The 19,781-nt window shown below is 41.3% G+C and overlaps 1 protein-coding gene across 3 annotated transcripts in view; it reads left to right on the top strand.

Annotated features, from left to right (window-relative positions):
* Positions 1-19,440, top strand: part of samd8 (sterile alpha motif domain containing 8) — an 83,492-nt gene extending 64,052 nt beyond the window's left edge. For all 3 annotated transcript variants that reach the window (XM_073025712.1, XM_073025714.1, XM_073025713.1), the window contains 4 exons: positions 176-271; positions 4,974-5,091; positions 7,090-7,240; positions 14,839-19,440. In XM_073025712.1, the coding sequence (XP_072881813.1) occupies positions 176-271; positions 4,974-5,091; positions 7,090-7,240; positions 14,839-15,143 (670 nt within the window). In that variant the 3' untranslated portion in view covers positions 15,144-19,440. The remainder of the gene's footprint in view (positions 1-175; positions 272-4,973; positions 5,092-7,089; positions 7,241-14,838) is intronic.
* The last annotated feature ends 341 nt before the right edge of the window (positions 19,441-19,781 follow it).

The following is a 19,781-nucleotide window of genomic DNA, read 5'->3' as shown; positions in this document are numbered from 1 at the left end:
AAGGGTTGTATTAGGACAACCTTTCAGGGTGAACAGGGTTTATTGTGCAAAGTGCATTTTTCTTTGTGCATGTAAATCACTGATAAATATCAAAATAAGGCAAAATTATGTTTCTCCAAATAAATGTATATGCAAATATTTACATGTTTTGATACTGTGCCATTTCTGTTAACAGTGTCCCAAGGATTCCATGGGCTTTTGCAATGGCTGAAGTCTGTGGAGTTGTTCTGTGCACTATCTGGCTGTTATTGTTGCTGCTTCATAAGCACAGGTAGGTTTTAGCATTACCTGCTTTGCTTTTTTTGATGTCATAATTCTCAGGAGGATGTTTTTCTGGAGATTTGATGCTGGAAAATGAACTATCTGTTGAAATTATATCAGCTCCTGTCTGAGTGCCAACTTGAATCCGCTCCAATTTACACAATCTTGGAAGATTCTTTACACAATCCTGGAACATCTGGATAGCAAAGATGCATACATCAGGATGCTCTTTATCAATTCCAGCTTAGCATTTAATGCTATGATCCCCTTGAAACTAATCAGTAACCTCCAAGGCCTGGGTCTCAATACTCCCTTGTGCAATTGGATCCTGGATTTCCTCATTTGCAGACCCCAGTCAATTAGGATTGGCAAAAACAGCTCTTCCTCAATCTCCATCAGCACAGACGCAACACAGCTCTGTGCTTAGCTTCCTGTTCTACTTGCTTTATACCTATGACTATGTGGCTAAGTACAGTTCCAACACCATATTCAAGTTTGCTGATGACACCACTGTTATGGCCATATCAAAGGTGGCAATGAATCAGCATACAGGAGGAAGATTCAAAATTTGGCTGAGTGGGCTCATAACACACCTTCTCACTCAATGTCAGCAAGACCAAGGAACTAATTATAGATTTCAGGAGAGGGAAACCTGAGGTCCATGAGCCAGTCCTGATCAGAGGAGGGGAGGGTCAGTAACTTTAAATTCCTGGGTATCACTATCTCAGAAGACCTGTCCTGGGCCCATCATATAAATGTAATTGCAAAGAAAGCTTGACAGTGCCTCTACTTCCTTAGGAATCTGCGAAGATTTGTCTTGACTTCAAAAACCTTGACAAACTCCTATAGATGCCTAGCAGAAAAAGCTGCATTATGGCCTGGTATAGGAACACCAATATCTTTGAACAGAAAATCCTACAAAAGGTAGTGGATTTAGCCCAGTACATCACAGGTAAAGCCCTCTCAACCATTGAGCACATCTACATGAAATGCTATTGTAGGAAAGCAGCATTAATCATCAGAGATTGCCACCGCCCAGGCCATGCTCTTTTTTTGCTGCTGCCATCAGATAAAAGGTACAAGTGCCTCAGGGCTTGCACCTCAGGTTCAAGAACAATTACTTAGCCCTCAAACATCAGGCTCATGAACAAGAGGATAATTACACTCATCTATTGAGATGTTCCCACAGCAATCATCGTACTTTAAGGACTCTATCTTGTTATTTCATGGTCTCGTTATTTATTGCTATTTATCTATATTTGCATTTGCATAGTCTGTTGTCTTCTATGCTCTTGCTCTTTCATTAATCCTTTTTACAGTTGCTATTCTATAGATTTGCTGAGCATGCCCGCAGGAAAAAGATTATCAGTCTTGTATGTGGAGACATGTACTGTGATAATGCATTTTACTTTGAACTTTAATAGAAAGTGAGAAAATTCCCAGTTTGGGTCTCATTCAAAGAGCCAGAGCAAAGTGTGTGTTGGATAGAGGCAAACAGTAAAAATCTGTTTCCTTCATTGTTTTAGAATGGAGATGAAGAGGAATTTCTTTAGCTCGTGTGTGGTGAATCTATGGAATTTGTTGCCATAGGCAGCTGTGGAGGCCAAGTCTGTATGTATATTTAAGGCCGAAATTGATAGATTTTTGATTGGTCAGGGCATGAAGGGATACAGGAGAAGACAGGAGATTGGGCTGAGAGGAAAATTGGATCAGCTATGATGAAATGGCAGAGCAGACTCGATAGGTCAAAATGGCCTAATTCTGCTCCTGTGTCTTATGGTTTTACAACACTAGTCTATGAATCTCTCACGTCTGTTGTTCCTGGTTCCCAATCCAAATGCAGTGATAATATCATCTAGTTGTCCAACTTTAGTATTCATATCCCCTATCACCATAACAATATCTTATGTTTTGCTGGGGTTTGCATCATGCAAAGTATCAAAAACTTTCTATATTTTCTTCACTACTATCAGCTGTTGGAGCATATACTACTACTATTGAAATGTTCATAGGTTGCCTCAGAGTTTCACCAGAAAATAATGCCCGGTATCTCATAAGACTTTTGCTTCTTTCAGCATCGAGTGTTATTCCCACATCTCGTTTCGGTTTAGCACTATGTGAATAGATCAGTTTGCATTCATCAAAATGGAAACATCCAGTCCCTTTCCACCTTGTCTCACACAGTTCTATGATGTTGACTTTCAAATGTTCATTTACCAGTCTCTAGCTTTCCAGCTTGATAAAGAGTTCTCACATTCCATGTTACTATTTTGATGGTATACTTATTGAGGACAGTAGCCTGATTATGGTAGAGTTTCACCTGTCGTACATAGAGTGTCTCTACCGAGTGAGGGATCATTGCCTGTGGGGAAGACCCCCTTCACGCTGTTGTGCTTTTCTCTATCCATGACCATGATAGTTCTTGGCAAATTTTTCTACTGAAGTGGTTTGCCATTGTGTTCTTCTGGGCACTGTCTTTACAAGATGGGTGATCCAAGCCATTGTCAGTACTCTTCAGAGATTATCTGGCATCAGTAGTCAGATAACCAGGATTTGTGATATGCACCAGCTGCTCATGTAACCATTTACACCTGCTCCCATCGCTTCACTTGACTCTGATCAGGCAGCTAAGCAGGTGCTACACCTTGCCTAAGGGTGACCTGCAGATTAGTGGAGGGAAGGAGGTCCTTGCACTTTTCATAGAGACGTATCTCCACCCTGCAACCACCAGTAAAATGCAGTCACACAAAAATATTGTCCAAATCAGAGTCCATGAATGTTGCAGCATTTCTCCCTGGGGCCCAGCACCGACTTCAGCTTGAACGCCATGCCACACTGCTTCCTGGACTCCAGTGGATTGAACCAACTGCACCTCTGGCTCCACTGGGCAGCTGTAAAAACAGGCAATACCATGGCTTGAAGCCTGCTCCTCATTATGACCAAGGCTACACAGCTCCTCCACTGTGTGACAATAAACCTGTAAACCGGACTTGCAGCTTTCCATATTAACAGTGTCCAACAGGGTCTTGTGATCACAAGAATAGGGTGAGCAGGCTCTATTTTCTAAGGAAGCTGAGATCCTTCAATATATGCAGCAGGATGTTGGTGATCTTTTGCTGGTCCATTGTAGCAAGTGCAATCTTCTTTGTGGCTGTATGTTGGGGGAGCAGCACTGGTGCTGGTGATGCAAGAAGACGAAATAAACTCATCATAAAGGCTGGATCTGTCCTTGGCTACAACCCAGACTCTTTTGGGTAGGTGGTGGAGAGGAGGTCGCTAAACAAGCTGTTATCCATTATGGTAATCAGGCACATCCGCTCCATAACCTACTGAATGAGCAGCGGAGCACCCTTTCGAACAGACTCATTCAGCTCTGCTGTCACAAAGATCATTATAGAAAACCTTTCCTACCAAATGCAATAAGCATGTACAACAATTCATCTCTGTACAACAGGAGAACACATATCATAGTACAATAGTCACTGTTTTATTATTTTGTACGTTTATTATTGTACAGTATTGCACATTGGTAAATTATTGTGTATATTATTCTGTACTTTATTGATTAATATCATTATATTTATTATGGCCAAGTGTGTTTTTAAATGTTGCTGGCTGTAATGAAATAATGTCCCACCTAGGATCAATAAAGTACTTACTATTATTATCATTATTATTATTTAAACCATTCACTGAGTTACAATAGGAATGACAACTTTTGCCATGAGTGAGCTTGGCAGCTGGTGCAGCCCAGTATTTATACTGAGAAAGGGCCAGCACAATATGGCAAGCTCTCTGCTCAGTTCCCAGCAGCAGAGTGCACCTTGGACCACAGTGAATGGCTCCTGGCCAGCAGAGATCTGGTGAGTTTTTATAAATAACTCTTTGCTCTCCCAATTGTGTGGCTATTGTGAGCTTGCCCTGTGCTGCCAGTAAGGAATTCAGCATGGACTTGTGCACAGATACAAGGTGGCCTGGTGATAGGGAGCCAGGCATTAGGAGAGCTTTGTGGTTGGTTTGGGAAAAGACGTTAGAGCAGCAGTGAAAAGTTTTTTAGGAAATTGATCAGTGCATTTTTGACAAATCGTTTTACATTTTGTATTTTGGATAAAATTGTGAAAATTTGTAATTACATCAAGAAAAACTTCCTTTATCTTGCAGATCTATGCAGAAACAATCTAGGAGCACTGTTGTAATGTCAGGTGATGACTTTACTGTTTAGCTTGAACGAGCTCATTATCTTGCCTGTCACAAGCACCAAATGCTTTGTTGATTAAACTGAGTATTTTTACCAGTACAATTCTCATAGAGCAGGTAGTATGCGGCATGCTGATTTATTGTTGGTTGGGGTATAGTGAATGGACCAGAGAGGTCATTTTAGTAGGGAGGAAAAGATTAAATTAGAAATCTGTTGGTCATCATCACAGAACTTACTGATAGTAATATACACAGGTAACCCAAGGCATTGTGCTCAAAAGACATTTACGCTACCCTTCAAGTTGTAGTGTGAGCTGGTGATAAACATTGTGACAAATGCATTGTGCAGAAATCTATTTTAATTCAATGTTTTGTTAGTAAATCAGGAGCAAAATTTAAGTTTTTTATAGCGATTGGATGCTTTGAAAGTAATAGGGAAATGAAATTTGATCTTGTATTTGTGGAATGAATTGCAGTGTTCACTGTATCTTTGGTTGTTTATTGTGGTCCTCCAGGTCTATCCTCCTTCGTCGCATGTGTAGCCTGATGGGAACCGTGTTCTTATTACGCTGCGTTACTATGTTTGTTACCTCGCTGTCTGTGCCTGGCCACCACCTACAGTGTTCTGGAAAAGTAAGTATTTCCAAATGATGCAAATTAGGCCTCAAGCTGGCTCATTGGCTGAGTATTTTGTTTTAATGTTGTGAGATTTATTTTGCCGTGGCTTTCAACATTGCAATGAATTTCGTACACAAATGAAATAAAACATGCTTCTATAAAATTTGAAAAGCTGATTGTGAAGGATAAGATTTTGAACATTTGAAAATGACAAATTTATAAAGAAGCAATAATACCTAAAATGTTCACTTGCGATTACCTGCTAAATATTTGAAGTCCCCTAACCTTCCCTCTGCATGTCATTGTGATGAGTTTATCACCTCACTCACATAGCTCTGAATAAATACCAGATACCAGTGCCACATAGTGGCATCAGCACTGGACTTCAGGGCGGAAGGTCCCGAGTTAGAATCCAGCCAGCTCCCCTGTATGTTCTCCATCCATGCCTAGCAACTTGACCTTGTAAAAAAAAACTCCGCCAGGTTTCAGATGCCCAAAACATGCCATACGATGAGCAATGACCAAAAAGATTGGTGCAAAAAGCTTGTCATGATTGTGCTCTGATGACTCCACCAGGAGTTAAGGGTGCACACACATTAAAGAGAATCTGGATCTGCTTAGATCCATACCAACCAAGATTCCCACCTGAGCTAGTCTTCAGTGCAAAAAGCTTGTCATGACAGCACCCCGACGACTCCACCAGGAGTTAAGAGCGCACATACTTTAAAGAAAATCTGGAACTGCTTAGAATAGCACATAAACAGCCCTTCAGCCAACTTGTCCATGCCAACCAAGATTCCCACGTGAGCTAGTCTCATTTGACTCATATCCCTCTAAACCTTTCCTATCATGTACCTGTCTGAATGTCACTGTGCTTTTCCAACTCTCTCAATTGTACCTATCCACGTATGTCACTGTTTGTGTATCCTCATCCTAGTGACACAGTCATGACAGATTTACATGAATGGTAGTGGATCAAGGTGGGATGGGGAGATGTGTTGGCAGTGTGCCATCAGGGAGTAGATATTCTCTTCAGGTTCCCAGTCCCCCAAGATCTTGCAAATATGTGGAAGCCTGTTTTACGGTTTGTTTCTTGAATCTGGTTTTAGATACTTTAGTCTCCTTTCTCCACTCAACTTTGTTTAAAACTTGTTTTCGGGTAAGGATCTCCTGAATATTACATGGTTGACCACAATCAATTAGAACATGAAGACACAATTATTTTGGACTTGATCTCCCAGCTCCAGTGGGACATAAAACACAAGATGACTGGTCTAATTTTGCGGAGCCCTCTCCCTTTAGGTCCCAGCTAACGTGTTGATGTACTGCCATACAGGTAAGTACACCTATACATGAAGAACCAAGATGTGCCAATCCAACCTGAGCCCGAGGTCTGGTGACCTTATTCAAACTGCCCTGAATCTCTGTGTTGGATATGTTGTGCATTGTGTTTTAGCCATTTCTTTTGTCTTTTTCCCTAGTACAGCTGTTAAGAGTATCCCAGCATGAGGTTGGGTTAGTCATGTGTACTGCTTTGCACTTGAGTCTCCTTAATTTGGGACTCCTGGGGAACTTTGTTTTTTAGATGAAAACTTAATTGTGATGATGTATCTTAATCCCATGCTTTTATATACATTAATTTCAATTTTTGGTATTTTTTCTATATTCTTGTATGGGATATAATCATCAGTGCTAAGGGCTTTTGTAACTTACAATAACTCAGTGTATGATTATATAATTTAGTGCAGAGCAGGTGGCCATCTCCTCACTGAGAAAGGTAATGAGCAGATGGGTTTATCAGTGTCATCAGCTTTGGTCCTGACCTTTTATTTGAGATGAGTAATGAGCTATATTTAAAATCCACAGTTGCAGCTGACTTAACAGTGCAGACCTCTGGATTACTAACCCAGTAACATAACCACAATGCCGTCAGAGGCTTGTGAATAGTTCTGCTGTAATAGTGGTAGAAAGTTCAGTGCTCTTTGGTCAACACTATGTATTTTCTTCTTTCAGTTGTATGGAGACATGTGGGCCAAATTTCAAAGGGCACTCGCAATTTGGAGTGGTTTTGGAATGACACTAACAGGCGTGCATACTTGTGGAGACTACATGTTCAGTGGCCACACGGTTGTCCTCACCATGCTCAACTTCTTTGTCACGGAATGTAAGCACGAGATTGTTCTTCTTCCTTGGTTTACTTGAATGGGCAAAGACGGTTACTAGGAGAAGGAAGTGATTACTATCAGCAATAATAATGTGATGATTCAGATAGTATGTAAAACCAACCAGTTTTAAGTAGGAAGATTGGATAATGGATTTATTTATGAAATGAATTATCAAATATTACATCTTGGGTTTTAGGAGGACAATATAATTACTGAAGTACACTCTTGAGAAATACAGACTTGCAGTAGCGTTGCAGTCATATTGTATTACATAAGCAACATGCACAAGAAAAAGATAAATTAAGCAGAAAATATACATAAATTATGCACAAAAATACAAGAAGAAGCACATTTAGCAAAAAAGGTGAATTCAGTCCAAGGTGGTTCAAGTGATCATAGTGTTGTTATACTGAGGAACTGATTAGGATTGTGCTGATTGTTTCAAGAACTGAATGGTTGAAGGGAAATAGCTGTTCTACATCTCTTCCATTCTAGTGAGAATAAACCCAGTCTTTACAATCTCCCATTGTAACCACAGCCCTCCAGTCCTGGCAACATTCTATTGAAGACACAAGAGACTGCTTGAATCTGGAGCAACACCAGGGAGGTACTGGAAGAACTTTGTGGGTCAGGCAGTATCTATGGAGGGAAATGGAGTCATCATCAGTCTATGCATCCAACGTATTCTTAACAACTTCCTCTGCCAACACCAGGCACATCTCCCCTTTCCTCTCCACATTCCTCAGGATCACTCTCTCCATGACTCTCGCATCTGCTCATCTATCCTCGCCAATCCTCCTAAATTTCCAGGCACTTAGCCCTGAAACAATAACTGCGCCTATATCTTCGCTCACTACCATTCAGGGTCCTCAATGAGGCATTCTTTCACATGTGATTCCAGTGATGTTACTTATTGTATCTGGTGGTCCTAGTGTGGCTCCCTCTACATAGGTGAGACCTGATGTAGGACCACTTTGTTGAGCACCTTCACTCCATCTGTAGTTGGGATCTCCCAGGGGGCACTCATTTCAATTCCACTCCACATTCCCACACCGATGTGTCTATCCACAGCTTTTGCCACTGCTGGGTCATGGCTAAATGACACGCCAGCAGCAAGAACATTAACTCCTGAAAGTTATGATAGCTACTCCCCTATGTGTTCTGTTTCCCTTATTTTTCCTGTTTTCCTCTCTCCTCCTTATCCCACATATTCTGTCCTTTTGCCCATCATCCACATATTCCTCCTGCTCCTCCCCGCCTTCCCTTTATTTCATTCTCTATTATCCTATCACATTCAATATCTTGCACCCATTACCTTCCCAGCTTCTGATATAATTTCCCCCCTCACCTGGATCCACCTATCACTTAACAACACACACAAAATGCTGGTGGAATGGAGCAGGCCAGGGAGGATCTATAGGGAGAAGTGCTGACGACGTTTCGGGCCGAGACCCTTTGTCAGGACTAACTGAAAGGAAAGATAGTAAGAGATTTGAAAGTAGGAGGGGGAGGGGAAAATGCAAAATGATAGGAGAAGACTGGAGGGGGTGGGGTGAAGCTGAGAGCCAGACAGGTGATTGGCTAAAGTGATACAGAGCTAGAGAAGGGAAAGGATCATGGGATGGGAGGCCAAGAGAGAAAGAAAGGGGGAGGGGAGCACCAGAGGGAGATGGAGAACAGGCAGAGTGATGGGCAGAGAGAGAAAAAAAACCTAAATATATCAGGGATGGGGTAAGAAGGGGAGGGGCATTAACGGAAGTTAGAGAAGTCAGTGCTCATGCCATCAGGTTGGAGGCTACCCAGCCGGTATATAAGGTGTTGTTCCTCCAACCTGAGTGTGGCTTCATCTTGACAGTAGAGGAGGCCATGGATAGACATATCAGAATGGGAATGGGACATGGAATTAAAATTTGTGGCCACTGGGAGATCCTGCTTTCTCTGGCAGACCGAGCGTAGGTGTTCCACGAAATGGTCTCTCAGTCTGCGTCGGGTCTCGCCAATATATAAAAGGCCACACCGGGAGCACCGGATGCAGTATACCACACCAGCTGACTCACAGGTGAAGTGTCACCTCACCTAGAAGGACTGTCTGGGGCCCTGAATGGTGGTGAGGGAGGAAGTGTAAGGGCAGGTGTAGCACTTGTTCCGCTTGCAAGGATAAGTGTCAGGAGGGAGATCGGTGGGAAGGGATGGGGGGGGGGGGGATGAATGGACAAGGGAGTCGCGTAGGGAGCGATCCCTGCGGAAAGCAGAAAGAGGGGTGGAGGGAGAGGCGTGCTTGGTAGTGGTATCCCATTGGAGGTGGCGGAAGTTACGGAGATTTATACGTTGGATCCGGAGGCTGGTGGGGTGGTAGGTGAGGACAAGGGGAACCCTATCCCGAGTCGGGTGTTGGGTACCTGGACTATTCCTCTTCCCACCCTGTCTCTTGCAAAAATGCTATCCCCTTCTCACAATTCCTCCGTCTCCACCGCATCTGCTCTCAGGATGAGGCTTTTCATTCCAGGACGAAGGAGATGTCTTCCTTTTTTAAACAAAGGGGCTTCCCTTCTTCCACCATCAACTCTGTTCTCAAATGCATCTCTCCCATTTCCCGCACATCTACCCTCACCCCATCCGCCCACCACCCCACTCGGGATAGGGTTCCCCTTGTCCTCACCTACCACCCCACCAGCCTCCGGATCCAACCTATAATTCTCCGTAACTTCTGCCACCTCCAACGGGATACCACTACCAAGCACGTCTCTCCCTCCCCCCCCCCCCTTCTGCTTTCTGCAGGGTTCGCTCCCTATGCGACTCCCTTGTCCATTCATCCCCCCCCCCATCCCTTCCCACCGTCAGAGAAAGCAGGATCTCCCAGTGGCCACACATTTTAATTCCACGTCCCATTCCCATTCTGATATGTCTATCCATGGCCTCCTCTACTGTCAAGATGAAGCCACGCTCAGGTTGGAGGAACAACACCTTTATATATTGGCTGGGTAGCCTCCAACCTGATGGCATGAACATTGACTTCTCTAACTTCTGTTAATGCCCCTCCCCTTCTTACCCCATCCCTGATATATTTAATTTTTTTTTCTCTCTCTGCCCATCGCTCTGCCTGTTCTCCATCTCCCTCTGGTGCTCCCCTCCCCCTTTCTTTCTCCCTTAGCCTCCCGTCCCATGATCCTTTCCTTTCTCTAGCTCTGTATCACTTTTGCCAATCACCTGTCTGGCCCTCAGCTTCACCCCACCCCCTCCGGTCTTCTCCTATCATTTCGCATTTTCCCCTCCCCCTCCTACTTTCAAATCTCTTACTATCTTTCCTTTCGGTTAGTCCTGACAAAGGGTCTCAGCCTGAAACGTCGACAGTGCTTCTCCCTATAGATGCTGCCTGGCCTGCTGTGTTCCACCAGCATTTTGTGTGTGTTGCTTGAATTTCCAGCATCTGCAGATTTCCTCGTGTTTGCCACCTATCACCTGCCAGCTCTTGCTCCACCTTTTTTTTGTAATTTATTTTTTATTGCAGTTCATCATCAAACAAATGTTTCCACAAGATGTATTTCAGATGCTATATATATCATATAGTCATATTTGCCACAAATCTCCACTTAATATTTATCTGAGGTATACACTTAAAGAAAAGAGAGGAAAGAAAGAACAAGCAAAAGGAGAAAACTATGTACAAGTAGGAAGCAATTTTTTTTTTTACAACATTTCATTAAATTGTGAGATTAAAATCAGGCCTATGAGGTATTATGTAATGAAACCATTTTTCCCAGTATCAATCAAATTGTTCCAACTTATGATTAACAGGTGCTGTTATCTTCTCCATTTTGTAAATGTCCATTGTAATTTCCATCCATGTGTTTAAAGTTGGGCTCTCCTGTAATAACCATTTCCTGGTAAGAGTCTTTTTACCAGCCACCAACAGTATAGTCATTAAATATTTATCTCTTTTCAACCATTCTTGAGGTATATACCCAAAATATATGGTCTTACTTTCTAAGGGTATTTCACATTTAAAGATGTCTTGCAGGGCATTATGTATCCCACTCCAATAGTCTTTGATAACGGGACATTTCCAGAAAATATGATAATGGTTTGCATTTTGATTTCCACAATTTTTCCAGCAAACAGGGAGGTTACTATCATAATGGGATTTCTGAGAGGGTGTAATAAAATATTTTATCAAGTTTTTCCATCCAAACTCCCTCCATTTCTGTGAACTGGTACACTTCCATTGATACCTCCATATTATTGTCCATTCTTCCTCAGATATAATTATCCCTCCTTCCTTCTCCCATTTTGTTTTAATGTATGAAGTCAAATGTGTTTTAAGATTTGACAAACCCTTGTACACGCTTGAAATGACTCTACTACCGTTATCTGAATTATATGCTTTTCTAAATAGCTCTATCAAACATGTACTTGCCTTGGTTACATTCTTAACCCCCCCATTAACATACTGTTGCATCTGTAAATACAGATAAAAGTCTTGTTTTTTAAGTGTTTCTCTTTAAGCATTTCAAAATTGTTCCTCCTTTCATTATATTACAAAGAACTGTTATTCCTTTAGCTGTACAGTCCTTAAATCTAGCATCCAGTTTATTCAACATAAAATCTGAGTCATGCACACCATTTAAGAATTGCAATATCTCCCTCTAGTTTATATTCTTTTATTATAGTTTCCCATATTTTATGAGTCCATTTCACCCATGGGTTATCAATAGTATTCATATAACTTTGTAGATTGTTATCAGCTAAAATTGCCTGTATGGGGATGGAAAGTATCCTCTCCTCCATGTTTTTCCATTGAGCATCATTTGACGGGTTGCACCAGCATATCACAGCTCTCAACTGTGCTGCAAAATAATAACCTCTAAGAGAAGGTAGGTGCTCCACCTTTTTAAACTGGTTATCTCCCCTCCAGGGATGCTGCCTGTCCCACTGAGAACATACAGGGAATCTCTCCTGCTAACACATCCTTGTGACCACCAGAACCACACACAATACTCCCAAGTCCAGTTAAAGGTTTCAAAGATACATTTAATGTCAGAGAAATGTATAAAATATACATCCTGAAATACTTTCTCTTTGCAACCATCCACGAAAACAGAGTGCCCCCAAAGAATGAATGACAGTTAAATGTTAAAACCCAAACCCCAAAGCCCCCCTAGTTCCCACCTCCTATGCATGAGCAGTAGCAAAGCAACAATCCCCTCTCCCCACCAGCAAAATAAAGCATCGGCACCCATCACCAAGCACTCAAGTGTGCAGCAAAGATACAGACTTACAGTACCCCAGAGACTACTCGTTCAGCTGGTATTCAGTGTACCACAGGTTTTCTCTCTCTCCCTAATAATGGAGAAAGGAGTGTCTCTGTTTCAAAGCGGAGTGTGAAATAAGTGTTATGTAAACTTGTAACATAACAAATTTACAAAACTGATATATTCCATGTCCTGGTGTATGTAGCAAATGTGTCATGTGGCTTCTTCACCCCCGTCCCGTGTTGCAACTTTTGGGAACCATAGACTCGAATGTCATGGTCCATCTGTTCATCAGCATTCCCATGTACCCTGCAATTTTCTGTATATATCTCCACCAAAATGTATCACCTTGCATTTGTTGGGATTACTTTCTATCTGCCAAATCTCCAACCAACTTTCCATCTAACCCGTGGCCTGCTGTAGTCTGAGAAAACCTTCACTATACTCAACACCATCATTGCTCATGTCACCTGCAAACTTACTAATCCTAGTACCTACATGTACGCCCAAGTTAATACATTGTGACAAGCGCTGATTCCTGCAGTACACTACTGGTTACAATTTAAATCCACCTCTGCCTTCAATCACCAAGTCTATTTTGGATCTGATTATCTAGTTTTCCATTTATCACCACAAGACATAGGAGCAGAATTAGGCCATCTGGCCCATCGAGTCTGCTCCGTCATTCAATCATGGCTGATCCTTTTTTTCTATCTCCTCCTCAACCCCAGTTCCTGGCCTTCTCCCCATAACCTTTGATGCCATGTTCAATCAAGAACCTATTAATCTCTGCCTTAATACACCCAACCTGGCCTCCACAGCTGCACGTGGCAATAAATTCCACAAATTCACCACCCTTTGGCTAAAGAAATTTCTCCGCATCTCTGGTTTGAAAGGGCGCCCCTCTATCCTGAGGCTCTGCCCTCTTGTCCTAGACCAGGAGTGTCAAACTCATTTTAGGTCACGGGCCGGATTGAGCAAAATGCAGCTTCATGCGGGCCGGATCAGTCGGACGCGTGCGAACGCAGCTTTCGTTGCCTCCGTTTTTTCAGTCTGCTCTCATGTGTCTCAGTCTCTGCTATAACTACAAAGTGTTTCACTTTACAAATTCCGTTTCTTATGAAAAAGACTGCCAAGCAAGACTGCCGAATAAACACTAAAAACCCTGAAAACCTGGTACCTGAATAAACTCGGCATTAGCCATATCATACGCCATAGGCGCTTCGATTACTGGGGCCAGCTTTAATAGTAATTAGATATTATCTCGCGGGCCAAAGATAATTCCACCGCGGGCCGGATTTGGCCCGCGGGCCTTGAGTTTGACATATATGTCCTAGACTGTCCCATCATGAGAAAATCCTTTCCACATCTACTCTGTCTAGGCCTTTCAACATTCGAAAGGTTTCGCTGAGACCCCCCCCCCCCCCCATCCTTCTGAATTCCAGCGAGTACACACCTAAGGCCATCAAACTTTCCTCGTATGATAACCGTTTCATTCCTGGAATCATCCTTGTGAACCTTCTCTAGACTCTCTCCAATGCCAGCACATCTTTTCTAAAATGAGGGGCCCAAAACTGTTCATAATACTCAAGATGAGGCCTCACCTGTGCCTTATAAAGCCTCAGCAACACATCCTTGCTCTTGTATTCAAGACCTCTTGAAATGAATGCTAACATGGCATTCATCACAGATTCAATCTGCAAGTTAACATTCAGGGTGTTTTGCACAAGGACTCCCAAGTCCCTCTGCATATCAGATTCCTGGATTTTCTCCCTGTTTAGAAAATAGTCTGCACATTTATTTTCCAACATTGTATTTCTTTTGCCACTTACTTACCCATTCTCCTAATCTGTCTAAGTCCTTCTGCATCCTACCTGTTTCCTCAACACTACCTGCCCCTCACCAATCTTTGTATCATTTGCAAACTTGGCAACAAAACCATCTATTGCATCATCTAAATCATAAAAAGAAGTGGTTCCAACACATTTGTAAATTAAATGGTAAAGGAAAGAGAAGGGATAAGAGGAGAAACTCTTTCACGGAAATAGGAAGAAGGGTTCCAGTTGGAAGTGTATTCAAGGAAACATGCAACAGAAGGTTGGATAAGCATTTGAGAGCTCTGAGATAAAGTATGAGATGAGAATTAATTGGTGAGTTCTTTAATGAGTCATGAAAGGTACAATGCACTGTTCTGTATTTATTATGAGGCTTAGTGTGTTATTAATTCTAGCCAATTAGTAGTGTAATCTTTATTCTGTTCGTTTTCATTTTATTAGTACTGGTCTTGTAGCTCAGCTGAAACTGAGAACTAAACCTAACATATAATCTTTCCTTTCACCCTCAATTAGATACACCAAGAAGCTGGAACTTCTTGCATACCTTGTCCTGGGTAATGAACCTATTTGGAATCTTCTTCATCCTGGCTGCACATGAACATTACTCAATTGATGTCTTCATTGCATTTTATATTACCACAAGACTGTTTTTGTACTACCACACATTAGCCAACACTCGAGCGTATCAACACAGCCGTAGAGCACGGATTTGGTTCCCGATGTTTTCATTCTTTGAATGCAATGTCAATGGCCCTGTACCAAATGAATATAGTTGGCCTCTTTCTAGGCCGAGATTATTGAAAAGATTAATTGGATAAGTGGTAATCTGCCCCAACAGTTACTTTGTTGGACAAACCAAAAATTAAGGAAGAGTTAACTGATTTTGTATAAAAGATTCACATAATCAGTACAAGGCAAGTACAAATGTGAAGAGGGTGAGGCTTTTATATAGTTGGTGGTTGGTTTGGCTCATGTTAAGTCCACCAAGTTGAAATATTACTTTTCCTTTACTACAAATATATCAACTCCATCAGCTGGGAATCTTTCCTGCCATTGGTGGCCTTGTATGGTTTGAAAGAGATGCAGCCACCTGGTAACGTAAGCTCTCCTGACATAAGCTATCTGACCACCTTGGTGGTAATATAAATGCAGCAGTATGCCCACAAGAACTAATGCTGCTTTTCCTTTTTGCCCTGAGGAGAATGATTTCAAATGAAGCCAGTGACTTCTTGTTGTGTTCAAAGGCTGCCGTTCAAATTGTTCAGCTGGTTTTCTGACAAACCTTTCTCTATTTGAGGATATTTGTTCGAAGATTCCCTTTGTCATTGGGTTTGGTTTCAGGGAAATCTCATTTTGCACTTGTTTAAGGAAACACTAAAGAATTGTAGGAAACCTGGATGAACCTTTTACAAAGTGTCTTCATTCTACATTTTCTGTTTTCATCCTCACTACATAACCACGGATGGTATGCAATCTGTTCTTAAAGCAATAAAAGGGTTTTGTCCAATACTGGTTCCTTTAGGGTAGCCATTATTTTTACCTAGAACTGCTCATTGTAGTAGCAACAACTTCAGCCCTTCCCTCTGTAGACCTTGACATCAGTATTAATTTTGTCAATTATCTCTCAGAAATATGACTTAATGCACTCAAAAAACACTCAGACCACTTGTAATGTTTACAATGTTGTGTAGTTGATTAGCATACACTATTTGCAATTTAAAATGTTTGATTTATCTAAACCATAATTAGACATTATTTATAAAATAATTCAGTAGTTTTCAATCAATTTAATTGCTGTTGGATAGTTTATGCAATCCACTGTTAGAAGGGAGAATCCTTCTTTTCACTTGGGAGAAGTTGTGATTGTACTTCACCTCTGGTGACTTATCAGAAGCACTTCTTACAAGTTGACTTGTAGATCAGGATATATTTTGCTTGTGGACTTGCAAGATGCCAGGCACATAATTCCATTTGAAAAACTAAAAATGATGAATGTATGTGTTTTTGTTTTAACAGTTGTAAGAAATTGACAAGCCAGGTAACATTTTCTTCAGTGAGTTATCAGATTAATTTGATAAGGTAATAGTATCAGAGGTAAACTCCCTCATTCAGTCAGATCAAGACGGATCTATCCTGATATCCTGATTCCCTTGGTATCCTGCAATCTACCGATCTCTCTCTCTCAAATCTCCTTGGGATTTCCATAACCCTCTTGGCTGGAGAATTCTAGAGATTCACAACCAAAAAAACTCATTTCAATCCCAGATTGCTGACCGCCCCCCTTTATTTTGAGATGGTGATCGTGGGCCCTGTAAACCCAGCATTGTTCCAGTAACAACCGTATCAAGTGCCATCAGAATTCTGTATGTTTCGTTGAGATCACCTCTTAAGTCTAAACTGTTGAGTATACCAGCCCTTTCAGTTTAATGCCTGCTCTAGGACAATCCCCTCCAATGCCTAGAGACAATCTGACAAATCTCCACTGTTCTCCCTCTGTCACTGGCATATCCTTGGTAAGGACAAGATCTGGATGTGGTACTATAGATGGCCATCTCGTCACAGCTCTCTGCATTAGCCTGTTCCTCCCCCTGGATCAAGAAACAAAGCATCCCAGTTTGATATTTCTGCTTCATGCCTTGATGCAGAGGTTAATGACAAGCTCCTGGAACTGTGGAACAGTGCATTGCAGATACAACAGTTGCTCCTTAAATGTCACAGAAGTGGAACTGTTGCCTGGTCCTTTTCAAAAATGTGCTGCTGTTATAGGAAATAATCATAGCATCTTGGAATTTACCCATTTACTATTCAGTTACCTGGGTAGTAAATTGAAGAGTAAAGAGTGGATGAGATGGTAGAAGTATTTTATTGGTAGAGCCATCTAAGGGATTTCAGTCGAATGAATGAATATTGATTGGCTCAGTGCATGTTAACATTCCCATTTCTGCTAAATGGCATCTTTCGAATGATTCAGGGTTCACATTCTGTACAGTCTTAATGTTCATTCCCCAAATTGGATGCAATACAAACCTTTAGAGGACAGTGTCTGCTTGTAGAACTTAGCTGTAGAAGGCTGGCATGACATTTGCCAATGAGAGAGTGTTTTGCATGCATTGAGAACTTAGCTACTTAAATTTCTTTAACATTACAGATGTTAGGTAAGTTGCCAATAACTGGTTGTGCTATCATGTGGCTGTCCTACAGAAAGTTGTTTGTATTTGTCCATAAATATGCCTGAATGTTTTTGATATTGAATATGACTTGTGCTGATCTTCCTTTGTTCCTGTTTTAATTCATAAACAGAGCTCTGCAGTGTCACAAGGGAGTAACCTTATCTGTCCATTTGTTGAGAAGCATTTTTCTCCTTGGCCTTGCTTTAAGCATCAGCAGCTTTGATTCTGATGAACTATCTGCATGAGGTCTCACACTGTTAAAAGCACTGTAATTTTATTCCTTTTGAGACATTGTGTGACTGCACTGACTCCTTGTTCTGCTACTATGTTCCTGTACCTGATTCAGTGTGATATTCACAGGTTGGCTTTCCTGTTCTTTTGTGATATCGTGAATTGAGGGACAGTAATACAAGCTAATAATGTTACTAGTTAACAAGCACCCCCTGGCTATTCAGTTTGGTGCTGAAGAACCTCACTCAACTCTGAGCTTCTAATGATCACTGAGATGTATTTACTGATTGTGGGTTTGTGGGGAACCCAGGTATTCTTGCAGTGCTGTAGCATGCATCTTCTTTTGTTCCTCCTCACTGGCGTGTCATTGGCCATGTAAATCTGATAAAATCCCAATTCCAAGGTTTTCAGCTGATCATTAGAAGGGCTTTTGGTGGAGGCATTTCTGGATGATTCTGCTCAGGAGAACATTTTGGGAGGGGGTTGAACTTGAACCTGAGGCAGTTCTCAAAGAGAGGCCTTCCTAATCAAACAGCATTCTCAGGGAGCATAATGAGGAATCACTTCAGTCAAAAATTGTCAGATCAAACCATTTTTGTGACACACAATGTATTATGAAATGAATTTATTCTGTGTCTGTCGGCTGCATCATGATCCTTAACTATTGGTACTTTGACTTCAAATATACAAATTATTCTGGTCCTGCTGTGTAAAGTCAGGTAAAGTAAACTGCCAAGGAATGAGGTAAAAATTTTTAGTGACTTTTAACTTTAAATGGGCAAATGTATTCCAGTTCTTACACTGATTTACACTTAAGCTCCAAAGTTTGAGGGATTGCATGTGTTTTTTAATCTCCTGGGTCTGTCTTGTCATGATCCCATGCTTCTGACTCCCTACATCAGAAAGAGCATCTTGCTGCAATGATTTCTTGTATTCCCTATTTAGAAAAAAACACCTCCTTCACTGATTAAGCTGAAAGTAACAGAGAAGCCAAAAAAGCGAGCTGGTTAGGAAAAGTACTAACCATTTATATAGCATAATTCTCATGGGCAGCTCACTGTCCGTTGAGGCCAGTTAGAGGTGCTGACCATGCCAGTATGCCCGTGTCCCAAAAATGAACTCATGTTAGTTGTCCTGTCCAAGTGGATGGATGAGGTGAAATAGCCTGGTGTTGAATAAGGTTGTAAGCTTAAAGAAAACATTCAATATCAAAAAATCCAATTTGCTTCAGACTCGCGCGTGCGCGTGTGTGTGAGAGAGAGAGAGAGAGAGACACACACACACATACACGCACACAGTTGGTGAGTGTTTGAGGCAACCTAACATAATTAAATAACCAACAATATCAGAATGTTTTTTCTTACAAACACCAATTAATTACCTTTTTATAAATTAAATAGATATAAAACAACCCTGTGTTTAAAAAAACTCTTAATGGACTGTTTACTTTTAGGTTTGAAGTACTATTCAGTATTACTAATATTTATTAAGTTCAAATCAGAGGTATTAAATGTTTACATTGGTATTTTGTTCAACTAAAAGTATTGAAGGAGCCTGAGTTAGAGCGGCAGTGTTCTGCAGTTCTGTGCATCAGCTCTGTCTGATTCCATCTTTATGATGATGCCTTTTATTGGCTTTTGCTGAGATCTAGTAAAAATTCCAGAATGTTTTTGTGTACAAATTCTAAATAAATTTGTTCTATCTTTAATGGTTACCAATGTCTTCTCCTTTCTTCAATGTAACTAGTTTAATACAGGCATGATATTACAGGTCCCCCAAGTTATTTTTCCTAGAACTTGCATTAAGAGATCTAGCTTCTAGTTGCAACAGTTCACAATCAATACATAATATACATCATGTGGTAATATCTGAGCTGCAGAAGGTTCTGGGAGTCTGCTCATGATTTACAGAAGGCTGGTTTGCAACTAATACAGACTCAGACCAGTCCTGGGTTACAAACACCCAACATACTGACACTGCTGGTACAACCAATCTTAACGTAATATTAAAAGTTCAATGTCCACACTTACGTTTCTTCTTATGGATAGCAGAACT

Source organism: Hemitrygon akajei, chromosome 21 (assembly GCF_048418815.1).
Source record: "Hemitrygon akajei chromosome 21, sHemAka1.3, whole genome shotgun sequence".
In the NCBI taxonomy this organism is placed as follows: Eukaryota; Metazoa; Chordata; class Chondrichthyes; order Myliobatiformes; family Dasyatidae; genus Hemitrygon; species Hemitrygon akajei.
The sequence above is the reverse complement of the archived record's forward strand: the minus strand, read 5'-3'. Positions and strand labels throughout refer to the sequence as shown.